Source organism: Camarhynchus parvulus, chromosome Z, assembly GCF_901933205.1.
Source record: "Camarhynchus parvulus chromosome Z, STF_HiC, whole genome shotgun sequence".
NCBI classification, from domain to species: Eukaryota; Metazoa; Chordata; class Aves; order Passeriformes; family Thraupidae; genus Camarhynchus; species Camarhynchus parvulus.
The window spans coordinates 3,994,380-4,016,416 of NC_044601.1; the positions used below are offsets into that span (position 1 = coordinate 3,994,380).

At 37.6% G+C, this 22,037-nt stretch overlaps 1 protein-coding gene across 5 annotated transcripts in view; it reads right to left on the reverse strand.

Moving 5' to 3' along the window:
* Positions 1-5,892: 5,892 nt before the first annotated feature.
* Positions 5,893-22,037, reverse strand: part of PAM (peptidylglycine alpha-amidating monooxygenase) — a 114,357-nt gene continuing 98,212 nt past the window's right edge. For 2 of the 5 annotated variants that reach the window (XM_030969276.1, XM_030969272.1), the window contains 10 exons: positions 19,043-19,159; positions 18,471-18,543; positions 16,946-17,153; positions 16,094-16,294; positions 13,319-13,437; positions 12,228-12,327; positions 10,839-10,892; positions 8,319-8,525; positions 7,236-7,292; positions 5,893-6,701 (listed from right to left, as the gene is read on the reverse strand). In XM_030969276.1, the coding sequence (XP_030825136.1) occupies positions 6,520-6,701; positions 7,236-7,292; positions 8,319-8,525; positions 10,839-10,892; positions 12,228-12,327; positions 13,319-13,437; positions 16,094-16,294; positions 16,946-17,153; positions 18,471-18,543; positions 19,043-19,159 (1,318 nt within the window). In that variant the 3' untranslated portion in view covers positions 5,893-6,519. Of the gene's footprint in view, positions 6,702-7,235; positions 7,293-8,312; positions 8,526-10,838; positions 10,893-12,227; positions 12,328-13,318; positions 13,438-16,093; positions 16,295-16,945; positions 17,154-18,470; positions 18,544-19,042; positions 19,160-22,037 lie in introns of all 5 variants that reach the window. The other 3 variants (XM_030969275.1, XM_030969271.1, XM_030969273.1) reach the window with 2 other exon arrangements.

The following is a 22,037-nucleotide window of genomic DNA, read 5'->3' on the forward strand; positions in this document are numbered from 1 at the left end:
CTCTAACTATTTTGTGTCTCCTGAAAATGCAGTCCTACAGATACAGTTTTTCTCCACCAAGACTTCAGAAAGAGTCTTTTTGAGTGCACTGTGTGTATGCGCACCTGGAATAAATATTTATTTTTATATATCATCCTTTTGAAGAAAATATTACTGTCAGGGATAAAACTGGAGAGTAAGGCATTGTTTGTAAGACTCATTTCTGCTTTAGTAGCTGCAAAAGAGAACCAGCCTCGCTTATTTTTTTCTTACTCCAGGTGATCAGTTCCTGAATTGTGCACGGTACAGCAGAGCTGTTTTCTGCAGTAGCCCTGGGCTAACCCAAGTGCTGTAGAGTTGTTAGAGCTGAAAAGAAAGAAAATGCTGCACTGAGAGAGTAATGGGGAAAACACAGGAACAATTAACATACTGTGTACATTTAACATATTGCTGATTGCTCAGCCTTCCTGGTAATTTTGATCTACTGTATTAACAAGCAGGCATTAGTGACTTACCAGTGCACTGAAATGTGGCCTCCTGTGGATGGGGGAGATTCATGGAAACAAAATATAGATTGCTAGTGCTGTAATGAGCGGATCACTCGGATACAAGTTTCTATAATTCTGTATTACCACATCCTGCTCATGACTCACATAGGTGAGCCCTTTTTTGGGTACTTGAGAAGCATTTTCAAACTCATCAGCAGAACTGGAGCGTTCAGAGATGCAGCTGCTGGCAAGAATTGGTGCCTTGAATATGTAAAGTGATATCTGAGTAAGTGGGTAAAAAGAGAATCAATCAGATTTCACTAATTCAGTACCTAAAATTAGTTGATTATTCTTGGCAATTGATGCCTTTAATTTCCTTATGCCTCACTTCCCCCTTCTGTTTCAGAGTGAGTAACACCATATCAGATTCCAGACAAACTGCAAAAAATACTCATTACTCTTCACAAAGCTGGCAGACATAGTGATGAAAGCCCCAACAGAAAAGCCCTGAAGCAAATGAGTCCTGTAGATAATACCTGTGCTTCCCCACCAGACTGATTCTGAGTCTTTACCTAGCCAGAAACATCATCCACCCTCCCACAGAATAAAGACCAAGAAGAAGGAAAGCAGAGCGCATGGTTACGCTGCATAGCGCAACCGATTTGTTTAGGATGTTGGCTTTCGTTTGTTTTCCTCCGGCGGGAGACGTGCCGGGTTTGTGTTGGAGCGCCGGTCGCACGGTGGCAGCCGGGACCCGCGGGAGCCGCCGCCCGCCCTGCCCTTCCGAGGACCTCTTCCCGAAACGACGTCCGCGGCAGAAATTTCGGTAATTTTCACATCGAATTGTGGATAATCACGGGAGCATGAATACATTTCTGAGAGCAACATGACCCGCGTTGCGTGGAGGCTGCGTGACTGACCTGTCGTGCGAGCCAGAGTACAAAAATGCCCTACTTATGTTTTAGGTGGTTTTATAGCACAGCTAACAACTGTGGTAAACTCTCAGTACAGCTTTACAGCTTCCAAGCAGCTGTTCTAGGATGTGTCATGGTTGAAGGAAGCAATAACAGAGGGGAGAGGGTACTCAGAGGGTACTGAGTGGCCAGGGCAGGGTTCTGCCCTGAAACCCTAAATAACATGCAGCATCAACTTTAGCCACTTTGGTAGTTGCCTAATCTCCGTTCTGAAAAAAAATTCTTCAATTCTAATTAAAAAGAGTAGAAAATATAGGTTTCTCATATGTCTCAGAAGAATAACTGTAGTCTGTAATTAATAATTCCCCTGGTTTGCTGAACTGTTACCACTGACTATTTTCTAGGGAAAAAAAATACTGCATCTTTAAACCAGTACTTTGGCACAGTGCCCTACAAGAATACTGCCTGTACATCATCCATATATTTTCTAAAAGCCATACAGTGAAATCAGACAGAGCTTCACTCACAGGATGTCATGCTTCACATTCAACCCATTAGTAAGAAATATGAGTGGAATGGAGATGACGAAACAGTAAAATAAAGTGCCTTCATCACCTATAGTATTTAGAAAAAAATATAGTGAAGCTTCCAGACTGACTACCACACAGCATCTCTCCAAAATACGTGTCTAACAATGCCAGCTGAATATTCTTTTAGGTTTTTTAGCCACCATGTCCAGACACAGCAAGAAGTTTGCAGGTTTTGCTTGGATAAGTAGCTATCACTATAGATGTTAAATTCTCTACACTGTCAGCTCCCCTCTTTTCTTCTGCCAGTAATGCTTAGCTATACAGACAAATCTGATTTTTCCCCCATTACTGGAGAGCCTAAAGAGCAGTTAAGTGTAAATTTTACTATCAAGTTTTGATAATTCACATAAAAAATAAAAATATTTTCACATTTAAGAATTAAAAAATCCCAACAGGTAAAGGCAAATCAGGGTGCTAAAACTGTGGTGTACTAGCATCTGTTTTACATAGAAAATACAGTGGCTTAATTTCAGCTCTTATTTTTAATTTACTTGAATATTTGGTTCTGTTTTTGCATTTTTTTTACTGGACAATACAGGAATCCACACAAACTGTAAAGTATATAATGACATAGTCTTTAAAATTTTAAAGTATGTCCTAATGAGCAATTAAGTAATTAAAGTTGCTCTTGAATTGCTCAACAGTGATGGTCCCCACAGCTTTTACTGCTAATACATGTGAAGTCTTTCAAACAAGTTTTCACATGTGTATTTGAATGGCAACCTAAAAATCACCAAGCCCCTTCTCTATAGTTTGACACATGCTTAATCCTAATCCATTGCAGCATTACAGCCTTACTGACCTAAAGACTCTGATAAAGCTTAAATCTAGTTTTGGCAAGGAAAAAGCTTTTGCAATTCACCACGACGATCTATAAATCCTCATTAACTCTACAGTGCACTGCTTGATTAGAAATCTACTTAAATCAAGATGCTTCCCAAGGAATCAATTTATTCCTAATGATACTTGGTGGCAAGGACAGCTGTTTAATTGGGATTGTAATTTCAGTTCATTGGGACACCTTCAGGTGATGTGGGTGTTACAAGTCAGTGCATCCTCCCCGTGGCACCTTGCAGCTGCCCCAATCTGCCCTCACTCACTGCAGGTTCACAAAAAGGTACCAAGAATTACCTGATGCCACTTGCCAGTGGATCACAACCACCTTCCCATAGCTCTGTAAGGCTTCCCATGGGTCAGACTGTTTAAAACAGGGAGATGCTTAATACAGTACAGAAAGGTGCTGAGCTACTTGGTCAGCCTAATTTTAATGAAAATATTTAGCCCCTACAATAGCCAAGATTCTTCTGTCTTAAAAAGGCTTAAGAAAAGATTAATAACCAACACATGGAAGGTAGCACCACATCTTTTAAATCTTAAAACGTGCAATTACATGTTGTTCATTAAAGCATAGTGTTATCTGGAGCAACTACTGAAAACTAATTTAAACATGCTCTCTAAAGTTTAGACTGAATAACCAGAATTAATTTAATACAATAAATAATATTAGCACACACAACCTCTTAGGATGGAGGATGGTCTGCTGGCTTATTAAAATGAGAACTGATTCAGAAAGCTTGTAGCTTCTTTTTTACATTAATTTTTCTATTGCAGTATGGAATCTCTCGTACATTGTTTTCAAAAGATGCAGCTTTAATAAGAGACTAAGAACATTCAGTGACTTCAAGCAGGTTCAGATGTTCCAATTCTGCATTGCACCTGACCAAAATTAAGAGCATGAAACCTGAGGTGCTGAAATTTGATTGGTGCTGGAAAGTAGCTGGTGGCCTGTCCATGCAGTTATTAAAAATGACAGAATGGCTTGGGTTGAAAGTGACCTTAAAGATCACCTAATCCAACCCCTCTGCTATGGGCATGGACACTTCTGCTGGCCCAGGTTGCTGAGAGCCCCATCTAACCTGGCACTGAACACTTCCAGGGATGAGGCATCTACAGCTTCTCTGGGCAATCTGTGCCAATGCCTCACCATGCTCAGAATAAAGAATTTCTCTCTAACATCCAATCTAAATCTCCATCTTTCAGTTTAAAACCATTGCCCCCTTGTCCTATCACTATAGTCCTTGCTAAAACAGTTCTTTCTTATAAACCCACTTTAAACACTCAAAGGCCAAAATGAGATCTGTGGGGAGCCTTCTCTGGTCCAGACCAAAAAACTCCAAGAGAGGAACTTCAGCCCTCTGACCATGCTTGTGGCCTTCTCTCCACCCAACTCCAACAGGTCCTCATCCTCCTTATTTTGGGGATCCCAGGGCTGGATGCAGCACTGCAGGTGGGGTCTCACCAGATCAGAGTGGAATCTCCTCCCTCATCCTGCTTCTCTTTAGGCAGCCCAGGATTATTGTAGAGACCAATGTCTGAATTCCAGAGAGCTGAGATTATGATTAAAGCTCAAATCATCTATTTTAGCCTGTACTTGCAATTAAACTCTCTGGCTGATTCCTCCTCAACAAAGCATTGTCAAGAATTGGAGATACAGCCCAAATAAAGGAAAGGACAAAGAGGGAAGCTGCACATTACTGCCACTGAGCTCTGCTAATGGAAGCAGGGAACACCCAACGTCACTTGGACACAAAGTGAGCTAACCAAATGTTAGGAAAATATACCCTTATTGACTGCTTTGGAGAAAACCCTGTGATCTTTTACAGCTGATAGCTTATATGCCACCTGTGACAGCAGTATCACCACAGCTTTCTTAAAAGCTGTCACTGGAAACTTCCTGTAAACTAGCGACTGAGCATTTTTGCAGACAGCTTCAGAGGATTCTTCGCAACGGATTTATTTTTATTCATATATATGAGGATCAAGGCCACTTGATCCTCATCCAAAAATAACATTGCCTTGCTTTCAAAGGTGAGAAAGAAACACGCTGTTTTCTTTGTAACATTAAGAAAACAAAAATTTGCAGGAGAGGAAGCAACTTGAGAGTATGCACTAAATACATTTCACATGAAACTGTGCTTGTACTCCAGCATTTCAGATGGCTTGCTGGAAATTTTGCTGTATGTGAGAAATGAAACCAGCTTATAGTGCATTTTAAGGTTGGGGGTTTTGGTTTTGGTTTTTTGGTTTGGTTTTTTTTTTTCCAGAAAAGGGGATTTATAAAATCTTGCTGGGAGAAGAAACCTTACCTTTTTCTCCACTATCATTACCCTTATTCCCCCACAGACCTTGCAAAACCACCACGAGGAACTTAAAGCCTATTTTCCAATCTCAATGCCAGCAGTAGCCTATTACAACACCTGCAATGATGGTAATGAAAACTGTTTCATAAAATCCTGTGGCAATTACAGCTGTGTACACTCTGCTCATAATAGCAGTTTTAAAAGAACTTTAATTATTCTCTGATCCTCAAACTGGACTGATTAGTCATAATGATGTTACACGATGATTCACACTCTAGATGACTCATAGAGAGAGGGTAATTATCCAGCATGACTTCTGTAAGTCTGCTGTTAAATGAGAGAGCTCATTACAGGACTGAGGGTTCCTGTTGAATGAATGAAAAAGAAAATGTGGAGGAAAAAAGAAAATCAGTGCTTCTAATGAGGTAGTATTAGATGCCTATCCTGAATAATTCGCATATTTAATTTGAGACACAGGTTTCCTCTTAGCTGTGACCATGTGTTTTATTAAGGAAATACCTTGCAGCTTTATTATATAAGTAAAATCCCTCTTTAGATGTTTGACTTTGTGCATGTGATAAGATTATTCATCTTAAAAAAAAAAACAAACAACCCTGTGACATAACAAAATCTTTTCCAGCTTCCACATAAAATAGCATTTTTTTATCAGCTGGTAGGACACATTAAAATTTTTACTCTGTTAAGTGCCCCCTGGAGCTTTTACAAAAGTCGTATACAAAAAAGTGCAAGCAATAATTCCAAAGTACACTCTGACAGCCAATGCTCTGCGAATACTTTATTACACAAATTACATTCAGCTTCTGAAAATAGTGTTCTAACAGTGATACCATCTAAAAATAAGACATTCCAGAAACACATCAAGTTAGGAAGAAGAAAAAAATTAAATAGAGACTTTTTTCTTTCCTTCAATGCAATATCATGTTAGTGATTTAAAAAATAGAAGACTTAGCAGCTCCATTTTCTTGTGGCACAGTATATTCTCTGTAATGCAACAGGTTAAGGACATTGAAGAGGAAAGGCACAAAACAGAAATTGGCAACTCAATAATTATGGAAAAAATATTTTGATGAAGCAGATAGTAAGACTTATTTACAAGATCCCCATATTTGATGATAAAATACTACTGCTTTAAATCAGTCCTGCAATTAGAAGACTTTGCTTTATTAAGATGTTCACATAAAAACCAACGGCACTGATATGGAATTTCCATACACTCCTTCACTTAAAAACATAACTAAAACCAAACAAAAATCAAAGGAACTAGTGTACAGCCCCACACAGACTAGAACAGTTTACAATTAAATATACAGGATCTTAAACGTGCTTAAGGGAAAAGAAATCTGACATTCTGGGTTGCACCATGTAATGGAGAACTCAAAGGTTGGTTTCAAGATGATGAAGGTGCTGGTGGCAGTGGAGACGCTGAACACTCTTCCTCGGAATCAGTGCCATCTTCTTCATCTTTTTCTTGGTCACTTCCTTCAGTGCTCAGCCGGTCAAACCCTTTTCGGCTGTAGCCTTTGTGACTTGCAAAGAAGTTCCCAAGGTTAATCCCACCACCACCTTTCCCTAGGAAAATGAAAGGATTTTCATAAGGTTTGCTTTAACTGTAAGGGGAGAATAAAAATCTACCTACTAATTAAACAGTATAGTGGTGATTCTTTTAAGTGTCCTTCCAGAAACTGTTTTTAAAGGTTCAGCACATGAGCCACAAAAGCTAGGTGTATGTAACAGGAAAGAAGAAGGAAATTAATCTTACAAGTAGAAGTTCCAGACAATGCTATTTTAGCATCCATTATTTAATTAATTCTACACAGGTTATTGGCATTCCTACCCATTTGCCCTTAGTTTCAAAGTGCTTCATTTCATTCACCAGATCAACAACAACTCAATATAGCTCCTGCTCTCACTGGTAGTGACTCATCCTCTTTAGTGGGCAGATAATGACAAATAAAAGTTGTCATAAAATAAATTTTCAAAAACCACTGATCCTCGCCCCCAATCCTTCCTTTGAGAAAGTTCCATCAAATCTGTTAGTCAACATGAATACAGGAAAAAAGCCTCCAGTTACTGCATTTGAAAATATAATCAGTGACTACTTACCTCTAAGTCTGCCTAAAATTCTGCCTGAACTAGAATCAAGTTTGCGTTCCCCATCAGCTGAAAAATAAAATAAATTTCAAAAATAAGCTAAACCCTGAGTGTTCTGTGATCAAATAAGTACCTGTATTTTCTGATAAAAATCACAGACATTCAACAAACTAATCAGCAGCTCTAAGAAGCCATTTATGGCAGTACTGCAATAGACTGGAGTGTTAGCATATTTGATATGCTATCTAGCATATTTGGTACGCTAACACATTTGAATACAAAATTCAGGAAGCTGTATGCTGAAATATTGAAATACAATACACCCAATTCAGTCCCACAGCCATATCAGATTGCTGAATGGCCTACTCTGTCGCAGTAGGTCCTGAGCAGTGGCAGAACTATGTTGTGTAGTCCACGTACATTTTCTTCTCTGGATGAAAGTATCTTGATAAAACAATTTTGTGATACAAAATAACAAGTCCTGTGATCAAATGCCGATCACAGTCTGCCAATTTATGAAAAAGAATGTTATTATACAATACAAATTTAGAATCGTTTACGTAACTTCTAAGTACCAATTAAAGCTTTCACAGCTATGGATTAAGGTGCACTATGGAAGCATGTCTGACTCACAGAACTGACTAGGTGGGAGAGAGCAATAATCCAAAATCTCTTGTAATGGTATCTGCTTTCATTTTGCCTGTATCTCTGCAATACCCATATGGAGTCTTTTGTTTCAGCAGCTTAAAGATCCAGTACTTAAAAAATCAAACTATGCTTGCAGTATTAAATTTTCTGAATTCTAGACAATACAACATAAATTTATTCTAGTAATTTCCGAGATACCAGTTTTTGCCTTGACACTAAATAAACACGTGCTGAAGAGTGCTAGCCTGAGTGTTTAAAGGCTCAGGGGGCTGCAGGTGCTGTGTCCCTGCCAAGCTGTAAGTCTGCATGCAGCACCACTGCAACTGTTGAGCAGGGCAAAGGCACAGAGAGCTGCTCTCTTCATACCCTCACCCCCACCCCGTGCTCAGTGATATTTGGAACTGGAATAATAAGAGCCTGTTTTCTAGAGCAGTTACTCACAGTTACCTCCATAAACAGTTGGCTTCCTCCACCGAATAAATACTAAAATGACCAGCAGGATAACAACAGGGATAATAAGAAGAGTTGTAATAAGAACAAAGGAAACTCCAGTGCTGCTGGCCTGTTGGACCAAGTGTTGCTTATCCATATTCTTTAGAGGGTCTCTTGATTCTGGCTTGTTTTTCAATCTGGCTTCAGCAATTGCTTCTGATTCTTTAAAAAGAAAACAATTTCCATATGTAATCCACATACATCAAGTTGTTGCTTGAACAGATGTTGCAGAACATGGTGTTTCAGGAAACAACAAGCTAGGATACCTCAAGTGCTTTGTAACAAGGAAACAAAGGCAAACTCTTACGGAGACATTTTTGGCTTTTGCTGATGTTATCCCAAATAAAAAGAAGAGCAAGCCTGAATGATACCACTCACTAGCAAAGATTCCCTCCCCTTTTCTCAAATAAGGAAAGGAGATGTGTCAAACAGTTTTGTCCTAAAAAGTATCTACTATTTAAAATATAGGAAATTACCCCAATGGTAATTACACCACATGGTTATTTTTGCAAATAACCATGTGGTGTAACATCAGTTAAACATCTCCTTTCAACAAAACCATTTCCACAAAAAATACAGAAAGCCAGTATACATCACATTATCATAAACACAAAGAAAAAGTTTAAAGATCTTTCTAATAAAACTGTGGCAAAGGGTTAAATTTTCAGAACTGTTACATTCCATGAAGGAATTTTGGTTCAACAAATCTGGAGAGCTTCTGAAAACTGCATTCAGTCTTGCTGACTAATTGGTTAACTGTATATCTACAAGGAGAAAAACTATTTCAGAAAAACCTTTATGATGTTGCAAATGCTTTGTGATAACTTTTAGTAAGTAAAACTGTCTAGCTATGTATTTTGAATTCAGACTGAATAGCATGTCTTTACAAGTAGCTGCATCACAACTACTTTCAATCAGCACTGTTTTGACTCTGTATCAAAATTAAAATGATGTTCTACTCTGAAGAAGTAGCAAATGGTTCAGTTGATAAATGATAAATAATACGACATAACAATAAATAATGTGATAACAATGATAAATAATATCATTGTTATCACAAGCACAAGGATAACAATGACACAATGAAAACATCCTGTCTATTAAGAAGTAGTTACTGCTAAGGAAGATTTTCCTCCACCCTCTTTCCCACCTCTGGGCAAAGTTACAGTTCTCTATTTATTTTCCCCCATGTCAAAGTAGTACAAGCACTAGTAACAGTCACCAGGGGGCTGTGAGAGTGCAAGCTACTCCTCTCCATTTATTAAGCACTATGACACAAAGTCCATTGGCTCTTTTCTCCCAGCGGAGCTGAAAGATGTTAATTTCAGCCTACCTACTCTAAACAGTTTTAGACATTGTTACTCAAAACCCCCTTCTCACCCTGGTGTTACTATTGCATTTTTTTCCCTATGACGTTAGAAGAGTCAGCTAAAGAAAGCCAAAAGGCATTTACATATCCCTAGATATACAGCATGCTGTAATGTCAACACTTCCCTTTTGAGTACTTCAGGCAGGCTGGTGTACCAACAAAGATGAAATAAAAGGATAACAGTGATGGCAGTAAGCATTTCATTGTTTCATTAGCCTTCCTTATTCTACTTTATTCTATATGCTTTCAACTGGCAGTTAAGATTTTTTTGACTTTTCTCTGTCTGCGTATATATGGCTGAAGCGAACTACATAAGCTCTGAATTTAAGCAAAGAAAACCAGTTAAGGACATCTGAACATTTTTAATACCTTTATAAATAGTACCATAATGTGGTACTGTTTTTCTGAAAGGGAAATGAGCTACATAATAGAATACAAATGGTTAAAATTAATTTTCATCTACCTTAATTGGTATTTTACTCCTTTGAATCTCCTCTGTGTACTGTCTCCTTATATTGTTCCTATATGCTTTCATTTTCTTTTTCCTTTTTTTTTTTCATTTTCATGCAGATTAAATAAACAAAAAATCTAGTAAATCTATGAGAGGAAATGTAAATAGAAAAAAATAGCATTTCTTGCCATATGGTGTGACTGACAAGGCTGTGTACTAAAAGACTACACAGGAATAGAAACCAATTGTCATTTCAAATAACTCTTTTTCGGGTGGTGGAGGGATGTGGAGTGGGGGAGGATGCTGGGGAGTAACTGTTGCTGTTGTATTTTAGAGCTATTTCTGCATCTAAGGGAGCTGCCACAGATACCAATCTGGAACATACCAGATGGTAGAATGGAATTAACCTGCTAGTAGATTTTTTTATTCTGTGATAGCGAAGCACTTGTCATCACTGGAAATGAAATGTTTAGATTGGCTGTGAAATAGCATCTACCAGGTAACAGTGTTACAAAGCTTCCTTCTAGCGCTTCCAATAGGAACGCACAAAAAACAGGTCAAAGTAGTCAGCATTTTGTCTCTTCAGCTTGGCAGAAGCAGCCCTAGTCTACGTGAACATACTGATCCCTTCATTTTCATTATGAATCAGACTAACCTTTTGTCTCCTGTACCTCAATACCAGCCTTTTTAACTGACCGATGTTCCAGTTCTGTAAAACAAAATCATTCTTCAGGACAACTGATATTTCAGAAAGGCACTCAGTGACATCTTCCTGCTAGCTTTCTCAAATGTACAGTACAGTCCTACAGTAAACAATCCCATCAACACCTGAATTTCACCATGGAGAGTCAATATAAACTATTCAGTGGCTCACAAGGCCAGAGGAATAAAAGGAAGAGCTCAGTTCATGTAAATTGCTTGCAATAATCACCTTTTATATGAAACAGAAATATTTTATGTGTATGCTTAAAGGTTCGTAGAATCCTGCAAAACTAAAACTGTTTATTATTATCAAAATCATAGTGAATTAAAGGCTGGTTGAATCAGGGTTTCTTAGCTACTGCTCTTTTATACTTCAGCAAAAACTAAAAAGAGAATTTTATACAAGGAGGTCCCTCATCTAACCTGTATAAATTCCATTACTTTTTTAATTCTCATATTTCTTTGAATAACAGCTGAGAATTGTTCATGTTCAGGTTACTAGATGCAGATAAAAACATATCCATTCAGAATTACAATTTATTTGGTCCAGCCTCCTGTTATTAAGAGCAGCTGATACCAAATGCCCCAAAGGAAAATCCATTAATTATAAAGAAGACAAATAAGGAATAACTAGCTTAGTCATTTATAGCAGCGGACTCTTACTGGATGACTAACACCCTGAAGCCTAAGACTTCATGTCTGTCATACATTTTTTATCCCATATAATGGAGCAGTGAATTATATTTTTATTCCTGTAAAACATGTAACCTGTCTCTGAATCCTACTAAATTGAAATCTGACTAACCCAGTTCCTCTCCCTGAACTGAGGCTGCTTGCCTTGGGGGTTACTAGATTAAAACTGGCAAGTGTTTCCTCTGTATGAAAATAGGACTTCAAATTATACTAGATTAATTTTCTAGTGATGAATGCTCCCAATGAAATGAGTATAATTTTTAAGTTGACCTGTGTTTTTATTTTATACCTTGGGAGTTTTCTGCATAATAACCTCACAGGAAGCAGTTGAGTTCTCAGCAAATGATACACTGAAATTACTGAAATACTGGAGTAACGCTTTTGTTTAAGCAAGTACTAACAATGGATGTGTAAGGCAAATGCATGTTGATTCCTTCTGTGACAAACTCATGTGCCCAGGACTCTTCACAACAATGCTGAAGAACAGTCTTTTAATGAAAACTGAGCAGCAGCACACAACTGCTGCAGGTGAAGCTTCTAGTGCACTTAAAACCCTCATTATGCTACTTGGCCAAGGGCACCAGATAAGTGATACTGACCTGAAGATACAAAATATGAAGTTAGGACATTAAGAACAAAAAGAACATACTTTCCACAGATGCAAACTTCCACACTGCTTTGGCATGAACATCTCCAACAAACACTGTTCTGTCTTCTGAAGCAACAATATCATGTGGCATCTCAAAGCTCTGTGAAGATAAGCAGTGACAGATTACCTCTTAGTGTCTGTGCTTTCATAGGGCCTCCTTAACATTTAACTTGAGCCTGGTCACATTCAATCCTGCTTCAGACTGGAAAATGCAGCAGGTGCTGGTGTGAAACCCAAATGTGTGAAAGGAAAAGCATTCCATCTCTCTTAATCTGCCTTCTCCAGGGATAACGACATAGAGATTATTCCATGTATTAATGCTAAAAAAAATTATATTAATATTATTTCTATTCATATTATTACATTCCACTTTATCCACTGAAATATGTATTTTCAAAAATAATCTTGGTTTGAAGCCCACACATTTAATTTTTGTTAAAGTTCCTATGCAAAACAGCTATTTGCAATACTCAGAAAAAATAACTCTTAATATAATTTAAATCTGGACTGCAAATAAAGAGTGTATGTGTACCAAGAAGTGGTAATGAATGAACATTCATTCTTTAATCTAAGACAATATACAGAGATTGTTAAAAACCCCACAATTTTAATGTACAATACTGCGTGAAGAACATTTAGCTTTAACTTATCACTAGTATTCTGTAAAGAGAGATATAACCATACAGTTATTATATACCATATTATTTCTGCTTAGGAACAAGCTCTATTTTTTGACAAATTACTAGCATCTAAATATATGAATCTCTCAATTCCTTCATCATTCTCTCAAATGAACTTTTAGGAACTGTAATGGCAGTAATAAAGTAGGCTTATCCTGCCTGAAGTTATTATCCGTAGGAATCATCTAGAAGTTAGTATAATTTTCAAATGTGTACCACATGTAGAAGTTAATACCCAAAATTCTAGTGTTTTTATTTAGTACTATAAATAATGCCTTTTGAATACCTTACAATTACTTTGAATTGTAATAAAACAATTTTCCAACTTCTGACGAAGTTGGAAAAGTAGAATGTTACCAATATTCCCATATATATCATTATATGTAGCAGGCACTTTGTGCAGTACTCTACCTTTCTAAGTGGAATGAAAGTATCAATTATTTCTCCAGTAGAAAAGTTCATCACAAATCCTTGCACTGATTCTGCCTCTCCAGGATAGGGCATTCCATTAACTGCAAAGAGGAGACCACCTGCAACAACATTACATTTGCCTTAAGAACCCACAATAGCAAACTGCAGTGAAGATGGAACTGTAATAGTTTAGATGAAAAAAGGCTGAGAGACAGAGAGACAGAAATATAACTCAACAAGAAGCTAAACTACAAGAGGAAAGTTAAGTGAGATATAACTCACTGGAACTTTGTCATTTAAGATATGCATACTTAGTTCAAATAAGAAGAACCAGCAAGATTTTACATATAGTTTAAATGTAAAAGGAATGTGAAGATGTTAAAAAATAACCTCAAGAATGCTGTGCTACGGATGGTTGACCTGATAGCAGAAAGTTCTTTCAATGCATCAAAAGCAGCTGCGGAGTAAGTGGGACCACAAAAGGAAAAGACAAGAGAGGGGACTCAGGGATTAGAGGCCTATGGCAAAGAAATGGGTTTTGTCAGTTTTTTCTGTTTAATATGCTGGGAAGCTCCTAACACTCAATTTTTTTTTCTTAGTAAAGAGATCAGAGGAGACAACTCAATGGGAAGCACAAGGTATAAGATAAGTCGGAGGTTATTAATTTATGAGGTTTAGATGGCATTCACTCAAATTCAGAAGGAAACCAAATCAGACTTCAGGCCAAATTAAGTAACCCAGCACTGCTAACAGCCACCTGTCCAGCAGGCTGCTGAAGTAGTGCCCACCTACAAAATGGTGCCTGTGAACACACATTACCAATTCTGGCATCCATCTCCAGTAAGATGGTAGAATCCACAATGAAGACTGAGACATGGGTAAGTGTGAACTGTCAGGACATGTTGGTGTGGCTTCTCTAAGTGTTGTGCCTCAGCTCTGAACAGGGAGAAAAAGCACACAGATAAGCAGATTCTATAGATATATTTGTGCTTTCAGAAAAACCTTGACAAGGAAGTGCATCAGAGGTTATTGGACGTGAGTTATTAGAGAGCTGAACAAAATATCCATTAATGAACAGGAAGCAAAGAGCTAAGCTTATGGGCAGAGCTAAAAATTCTTCAGGACAGAGAAGTCTGAATAGTGTGATGTTGAAGCGATCAGAGTCAGAAATTTTATTGAATAGTTTTCATCAATGACTGAAAAATGGGGCAAACAGTAACACCTAGCAGTCTGAGGAAAGTAACTGAGTTCTGTGGAGAAGTCAAAAGCTTCATGATACTAAGGAAGTCCACAAAGACTTTTTATACAAATAAGTTGTTAAATAGATGACAGAACAACTTCTGCAAACACAAATGTAAAGTGATGTTTCTTCCAAAAAAACAATCTAGATCATGCCTACGTGATGTTTGAACTTGGAGCTGGTAGCTTCAGCTCTGGAAAGACATCTCTAAGCCATCCCTAAAAGATTCCTGAAATTTCCACCTTCATGTACAGTGTCAGACAAAATTTCAATAGAATGTCTGGCATCATGAGGAGGACAATTAGGAATGGAGGGGACAGTTCTACACTATGCAAAAACTTAACATGCACACATATTGAGTACTGAGGGCTCTGTTACTCTCTGCATCTCAAACAGGTTCCAATGAAACAAAAGATGTTGGAAAAGAAAGGCAAATACACTACTCAAGGGGCTGAAGCAATTAAATAGCTTATGGGGAGAGGCTAAGGTAGCTGGGGTTCTTTGGTTTGAAGAGGATAAGGCAAGATGAAGGGGCACCAGATTGGGAAAGCATGTAACTGTTATTCAGCTCCAAAAATTCTGAGATTGAGTAGCACTCAATGAAACTAGGTCACCTTTTATATTAAAAAAAAAAAAAAAAAAAAAAAGTGGATAATGAACTTCTGGACCCTGCAATGGTGGAAAGCCAATGAACCAGACAATACAAGTGAGTTTGAAATGGGATTGGAACTTGTGGGCACAATGTCTGTAGAAAGATACTGTGAAGAACAGATCATAGGTTACCTCCTAAAACTGCTAAAAAAAGGGTTTGTGGATGTGTAGTGAATAGGAGAGGAATTACTACAAAATGCATCCAAGCTTATACACACTCTCAGAATGCCTCTTTCCACTGTCAGAGACACATAGATATCAAGCCTCTCACCCAGCACAGCATTTTTTAACATTCTTGCAGATGCAAAAGAGAGAAACATGATATTAAATTTGGTATTAAGGAGTCAGGAGCCCAACATGCCAAAATTCCTCATCCAGTTCTTAACATTTACCTTACCTTCAGTATCGGTATTTAAAACAGAATCCCAAAACTTAATATAGTAATTGTTAACCAGACTGTGATATTGAAAACCACAGTGTTTCCTGTCTGTTTTCAGTTCTCTGGTTTCATGAAACCAAAAACTTTTTATTGGTCTTAATTTTGCTCTCTTCAATGGAGTTCAAAATGCACATTTAGAAACATTATTATTAATAATGTCATTATTTACTGATTAACTTTGCAGTCACCAGGAAGCAGCAAGATTGTCTACTTGTTGATGTCACATTTAGGCAGGAATTAGTCATTTTTTAGAAACAGAGATTAGATGCCAGCTTCCCTCACCTGCAAGCAGGAAAACAGGTAGTTCTCAAATTTTCCATTGCATCAGGACTACTCTCAAAGATAAGTAATATTAATCCCGAGATAACACAATAGCACTTCAGGAAATGCGACATCCTGGCACAAAGCAACTAATTGAAATATGAAAAACAAGGAATAAGATTACCTGGAATGTAGGAAACCGCAAATAACTCTCTTCCAAATGCTTTGTGTTTGATCTCTCTTGTGAACTCTCCGGTCTCCAGCCTAAAGCACTGAATTCGACCATTTTCTCTGTCTGCAACGCACAGCTGACTTAAGTCGGGGATCAAGGCTAAGCTGTGAGGGATAGAAAACTGCCCAGGTCCGGATCTGCCTAGAGAAGTCTCTGCAATAAAAAAAACCCCAAGTTTGTGTTAAAGTACATGCTGAAACTATCAGTTTTACTTAGAAACAGCAGTATACCACATAATGCAATGTAACCCTGGGAAAAGACTAAGGTTAGCTTGCTTTCTTCCTAGCATTTAGGCAGATAACTCAGAGTAGCCTATTTTGTTTTCTTTATACATCCCAAATTTAGAATTTGCAATTTCCTGAGAATATTCAGCATAGTTACAGCGATACATAAATCTGAGCCAGGCAGAAATATAATTATTCATAAAACTTAAAACAGATGAAATCACAGCATAAATCTGGCAAAAAATTATTCCTTTCTTATACGTTTAAGAAAAAAATTGGTTTTATGAAAGTCAGAATATTTTCTTAAGAAAATAGACCATGACAATATTTATTCTGAAAGCAAGATGACAAACCCCCATTTTTTATTTTTAGTAAATATATAACCACTACAAGTAGCTGTAAAAAAAGCCAAGAGAAAATTTAGATGCAAGGACAAGGCTGAAATTTATGTAGGGCCTGAAAGGTATTTCAGTTGTAGAAATTAATTTAAAAAATTCATAGCAACATCAGCAATTTTGTGGTTCATGTTGAGCCCATGGTAACAGCAGTGTGGGTGAAGTACCAAGAGCCCTGACTGTACCTTCTCCCCACTGCATCACATACAGTCCACTTGGAGAGAACTGAACAATCCGACTGTTGCAGTAGCCATCAGAGACGTAAATGCTGCCAGTGACTGGGTCCACGGCCACATCAGTTGGTTGACAGAAATGATTTTTGTCACTGCCTGGTTGCAAAGGTACTCCTAAGGTCAGTAATGGCTCTTTGTCTTTGGCTCCTAGCTTGAAAACCTTTTTTTCAGTTGAAATGAAAAGAAAAGAGGTTTTAGTTGTGGAAGGTGAAGCCAAAGACCTAGGTGGCCTAGGGAAAAACTCCTATTACTGTGTATAAAATAAATTTACATACCAAATATAATCTTAATATAGTGACCATAATATTTATTATTAGCTTTTCAATAGTCCTGATTCTAGGAAACTTCTGCTTAAAATATAAATTCCCTGTCATCATAAAGCAAACAATTTAGTTTCACTTTCTAGACTCAACTGCATTGATAAGCAAAAGGCATAGCAGAAAATTACAGAAGTATCTTGAAAGGCTGGAGAGAGGGCTCCATGAGAACCTTGTGAAATTCAACAAGGCCAAGTGCAAGGTCTTGGGATTGCCCCTGGGTTGGGGCAATCCCAAGCACAAACACGGGCTGGGAGGAAAAGGGATTGAGAGCAGCCATGAGGAGAAGGCGTTGGTTAATGAGAAGTTCAACATGAGCTGGTAACGTGTGCTCACAGCCAGAGGTTAACCATGTCCTGGGCTGCACCCAGAGCCCCTGGGCAGCAGGGCAGGGAGGGGATTCTGCCCCTCTGCCCAGCTCTGCTGAGACCCCACCTGCAGAGCTGCCTCCAGCCCTTGGGTCCCAGCACAGGAAGGACACGGAGCTGCTGGAGAGAGCCCAGAGGAGGCACCAAGGTGGTCAGAGGCGTGGAGCACCTCTCCTGTGAGGAAAGGCTGAGAGAACTGTTCAGCCTGGAGAATAAAAGGCTTCTGGGTGACTTAATTGTGGCCTCCCAGCTCCTGAAGGGAGCCCACAAGAAAGTTAGAAATGAACTTTTTACAGATGTACGTAGAATTCCCCATTCAAGTGGGAATGACTTCAAACAGGGAGTAGGTTTAGATTAGATATTAGGAGGAAATTCTTTACCACAAGGTTGGTGATGCCACTGGTGAGGCTGCCCAGAGAAGCTGTGGCTGTCTCACCTCTGAAAGTGTTCCAGGCCATGTTGGATGGAGCTCTGAGCAACCTGGCCTAGTGGAAGGGTCCCTGCCCATGGCAGGGCAGCTGGAACAAGATAATCTTTAAGGTCCCTTGCAACTCAGACCATGATTCTAAGGTCTGAATCTATGATTCAATTATTTCTACATGCTATGTCCTTGTAGCAAATTATTCAACACAACTATATTCCACAGCATGCACAGGGGTGAATTTCTGTAGGCACATTCTTAATGTTATTCTAAACAGGCCTAGATAAACAATATACGTCAAATCTCTAGGAAAATAAAAATACTTTTTAGCAAAATGTTATGGTCCTGATACTACAGCTTCAGAAACATACCTGATGAAGAGCTACATCAGTGACCCAGTAGTTACCATTTTTATCTACACTCAAACCATGTGGTAAATAAAATCTGCAAGCACAAATGTAGAAGAATGAAGTTAAAATAATTTTCCTGGAAGAATGATACAGATGTGAAGATTGCATTTTTTATCTACAGATCAAAAACAAACGCTGTATGTACTAACTACATGTAGCATTTAATGAAAAATACAGCTTTACAGCTTAGAATTATCTTGACAATAGTATCTCAGGTATGAAATTTAGTTCATCTCGGATATCTCACTCAGGCTGCCTTAGCATTTATAAGGACAATGTACAATATTCACTTCTGTTAATCTGGCTGGTAGATGCAAGTATACAAAATGTTAGAAAACAGAGGTAATAGAGATGGTAAATTAATTTTGTTATTTGTTGACTTTATTTATTTACCTTAAGATAGGCTACAATTACACAATTATATATAAATGCACAAACATAATATAAAACACAACAAAATCAGTTTAGAGACTCTGGCATAAAATACATAGAAATATTAGTTCAGTTAGTAAGAGAAAAAAACCCCAACTTACAGACTTTTGCCTGTGGAATGAAGCAGTTCTGCATTACTTGGATTCAAGACAATAATTGTGTCCTGTTCAATTGGTCCAAGTCCTCTTTGCTGATAGACAAATTTGCTGTCAAAAGAACTGTACAAAAAGAGTGGAATAGAAAGCCAGCATTAGAAGGGTCTACTGATGAACAATATACACACAACTTAAGGCCAAGTTTTGTAGTTCCAGTGTGGGGTTACTGGCTTTTTCTTTCTTTAAATATAAACCTTATAACATCACTGTATAGTTGTAAGAGTTAACGGTGTTGTATGTCTGCATTTCCTACTGAGGTTATGACTTCTGAACTAAAGCACCAAAATCAACACAGCAACAATTAAAGATAGTCCTAAAGCAAGTAAGTAAACACCCCTTTTCAAATTATTTTGTTTAATAATTTCATTGTCATGGCAACCTGGAAATTAGAAATTCAACAATATAGCCTAAGAAAAAAATATAGGGAATCACCAGGGCATACCTGCCAGTAAGACCAGGTATACTTTGTATCATCTAAGGCAGTCTATGCATGCTTGTGTGTCTTCTGCTTTTTCTTTTTTCATATGCATTTCAGTGTTTTGCTAGAGCTTACTACTACAAGATTAAGTTCTTATGGTTCTTATTCTTTTCACAGTGTGCTTACACAAGACTATAGGATATTATGTGCATTCCTCCTCATCCCACAAAATTACACTCAATTTTCAAGGTACATGGAATTTATTCATAAAAACATTTGTACATGTCACTATTTCACACACTAAGAATCAGGATAAACTTTCCAGAGGACATTTACTAGGCATGAAATTATAATATGATTCCAAAAAATAAAAAATATAAAATATAAATAAAATAATAAAATAAAAATAAAATAAAATATAGTTGTCTGTATCCTTACAGATACATTGGCTCTTACTCTAACCTGTTAAGATGTATGTTCAGCTTTTAGTGAAGGTAAACAGAGTGTAAAATATTTTGAACAACATTTCAGGCTAAATGTTAGAGCATAGTGTTTGATGTGAATGAAAAATGCTTGAATACAAGGCCCATTCACTGCTCCCACTTTGTACTTTTAAATCCATTTGTTAATCCCAAGAGAAATCCAGCCATGATTGATGCTACTTGGTAAACAAGAATATACTTTGTAGTCACAGAGAAGGCTTTGAATAAAGCCATTAAAACTATGTATTGTACAGCTCTAACACTCTCACATCTCCATTACATTAAATATGTATATGTCTAGAATTTTTAATGTGGAAAAGCAATATTGCCTTTATACATAACTAGAAAAATCAATACAGAATGTGTTTAGGTTTCTGCATAGGCTATGATTAGAAAATAGTATTTAGATACTGCCATTGCATATAATAACTATCTGCAACTATTGAATTTCTGGTAGAAATATTATCTAATGCCAAAATAATCCTTTTGACTATGAATGGTTAAACCAAAGGTGAAAGGTACTAAAACTCTCCCCAGAGTTCTGCCATCATGTAGAGGAAAACAATGGATAAATGGTAATGACACACGAAGGCCTATACCAGTGTTGTACCTTTTTGTTTTATTATTCAGCAGGTGCTGTTATATTCTTTACCATTCATGACAGTAATCTGCCATGACAAATTCTCTTAATTTTGAAATTTTAAAAGGAGTCTAACACTCATAAGGGCTTGCTCTAGCTATGGATTACCAAACTGTAGCATCAACAATGGATGGATTGAACTAATATTATTTTTAATCTACATAGATAACTGCAGAAAAATCTACACAGATTATCAAAGAAAAGAATCTTAGTGATGGTAGCTATTGTACAAAACAAACCCCATCGAAAACATGATTGTATCTGCAGAACTGACTATCTAGACTACTCAAAATAATTAGTAGCTTCCCTTGTTATGATTTTGGTTCTTAGTAATGGTGCTGTCTAGATGCCTAAGTATTTCCTGCTATGCCCAGCTCTTCTGGGAACTAAGTGATTTCAGTGCAAACAAGAGATTGTATGGTGTGCAGAGAAATTCTAGTGAACTTGAGTTTATGGGAGCGTTCTTCCATTCATCTTCTCCCTCTCAAACTTCTTTTCTAGGAGAATGACTAGAATGCTACAAAATCACAGCCACTCTTTTCTTCCCAGTGCTTGAGATTAATTTCCAGGCAATGTTCCTTTGTTTTAACTGATATACAAGAACACAAACAATGCTGACTACTTCCAGCCTAAAAGCAGCAAGACCAAAACCACAGAAAGGGAACAACTAAACACAGTAGTCATACTGCTCTAAAGCATGGTTTCCGGATAGGTTCTGCACTTTGATACTAAAGGACAGGTAAAATCCACTGCATATCAACTACTTCTAATTTTAAACTCCAATGTAATTCCACGTTTATGTTTTTACTTCTCATCCCTCCCCTGCTGCCCACTAATGCAAAGGATTTCTTGCTAAATCTAGTATCCTTCTTATGGGCTACATAGTAAATTTAGGCAGACCACCTGATCTCATAGCCTCTGAAAGCACAACCCTGAGGTCTATTCTTGATCAATATCCATCACCACTGTGATACTATGCTCACCCTGCCTACCTAGATAAGAATGCAGTAATAAGAATGCAACTGACATTCTCTAATAAGTTCTTTGTAAATTGGATAAATAGCACACATTTTTCATCACAAAATACAAAATAACTTCCAGCTGATTCACTGCTTAGCCAGCTGAATAGTTTAAATTTTTTTCATTTCACACAATACATGCTGCTTACAGCAAAGACTGTTCTGAAACTGAAGAGACCATGCTGTAGAAGAGCCTTAATTATTTAAGAGGATTATTTTTTTAAAATGACATGCTGAAGGAATGCTACAGCCACTGCAAAACTGTTACTGTATTACAGGGCTTGTCACTGCATAACCTCTAAAGTAGACTGAAGTTACCTTTTGCAACAGCATAGATCATTCAATCAGCTATATTAAGCTGAATGAGGATCCAGCTTTTGTG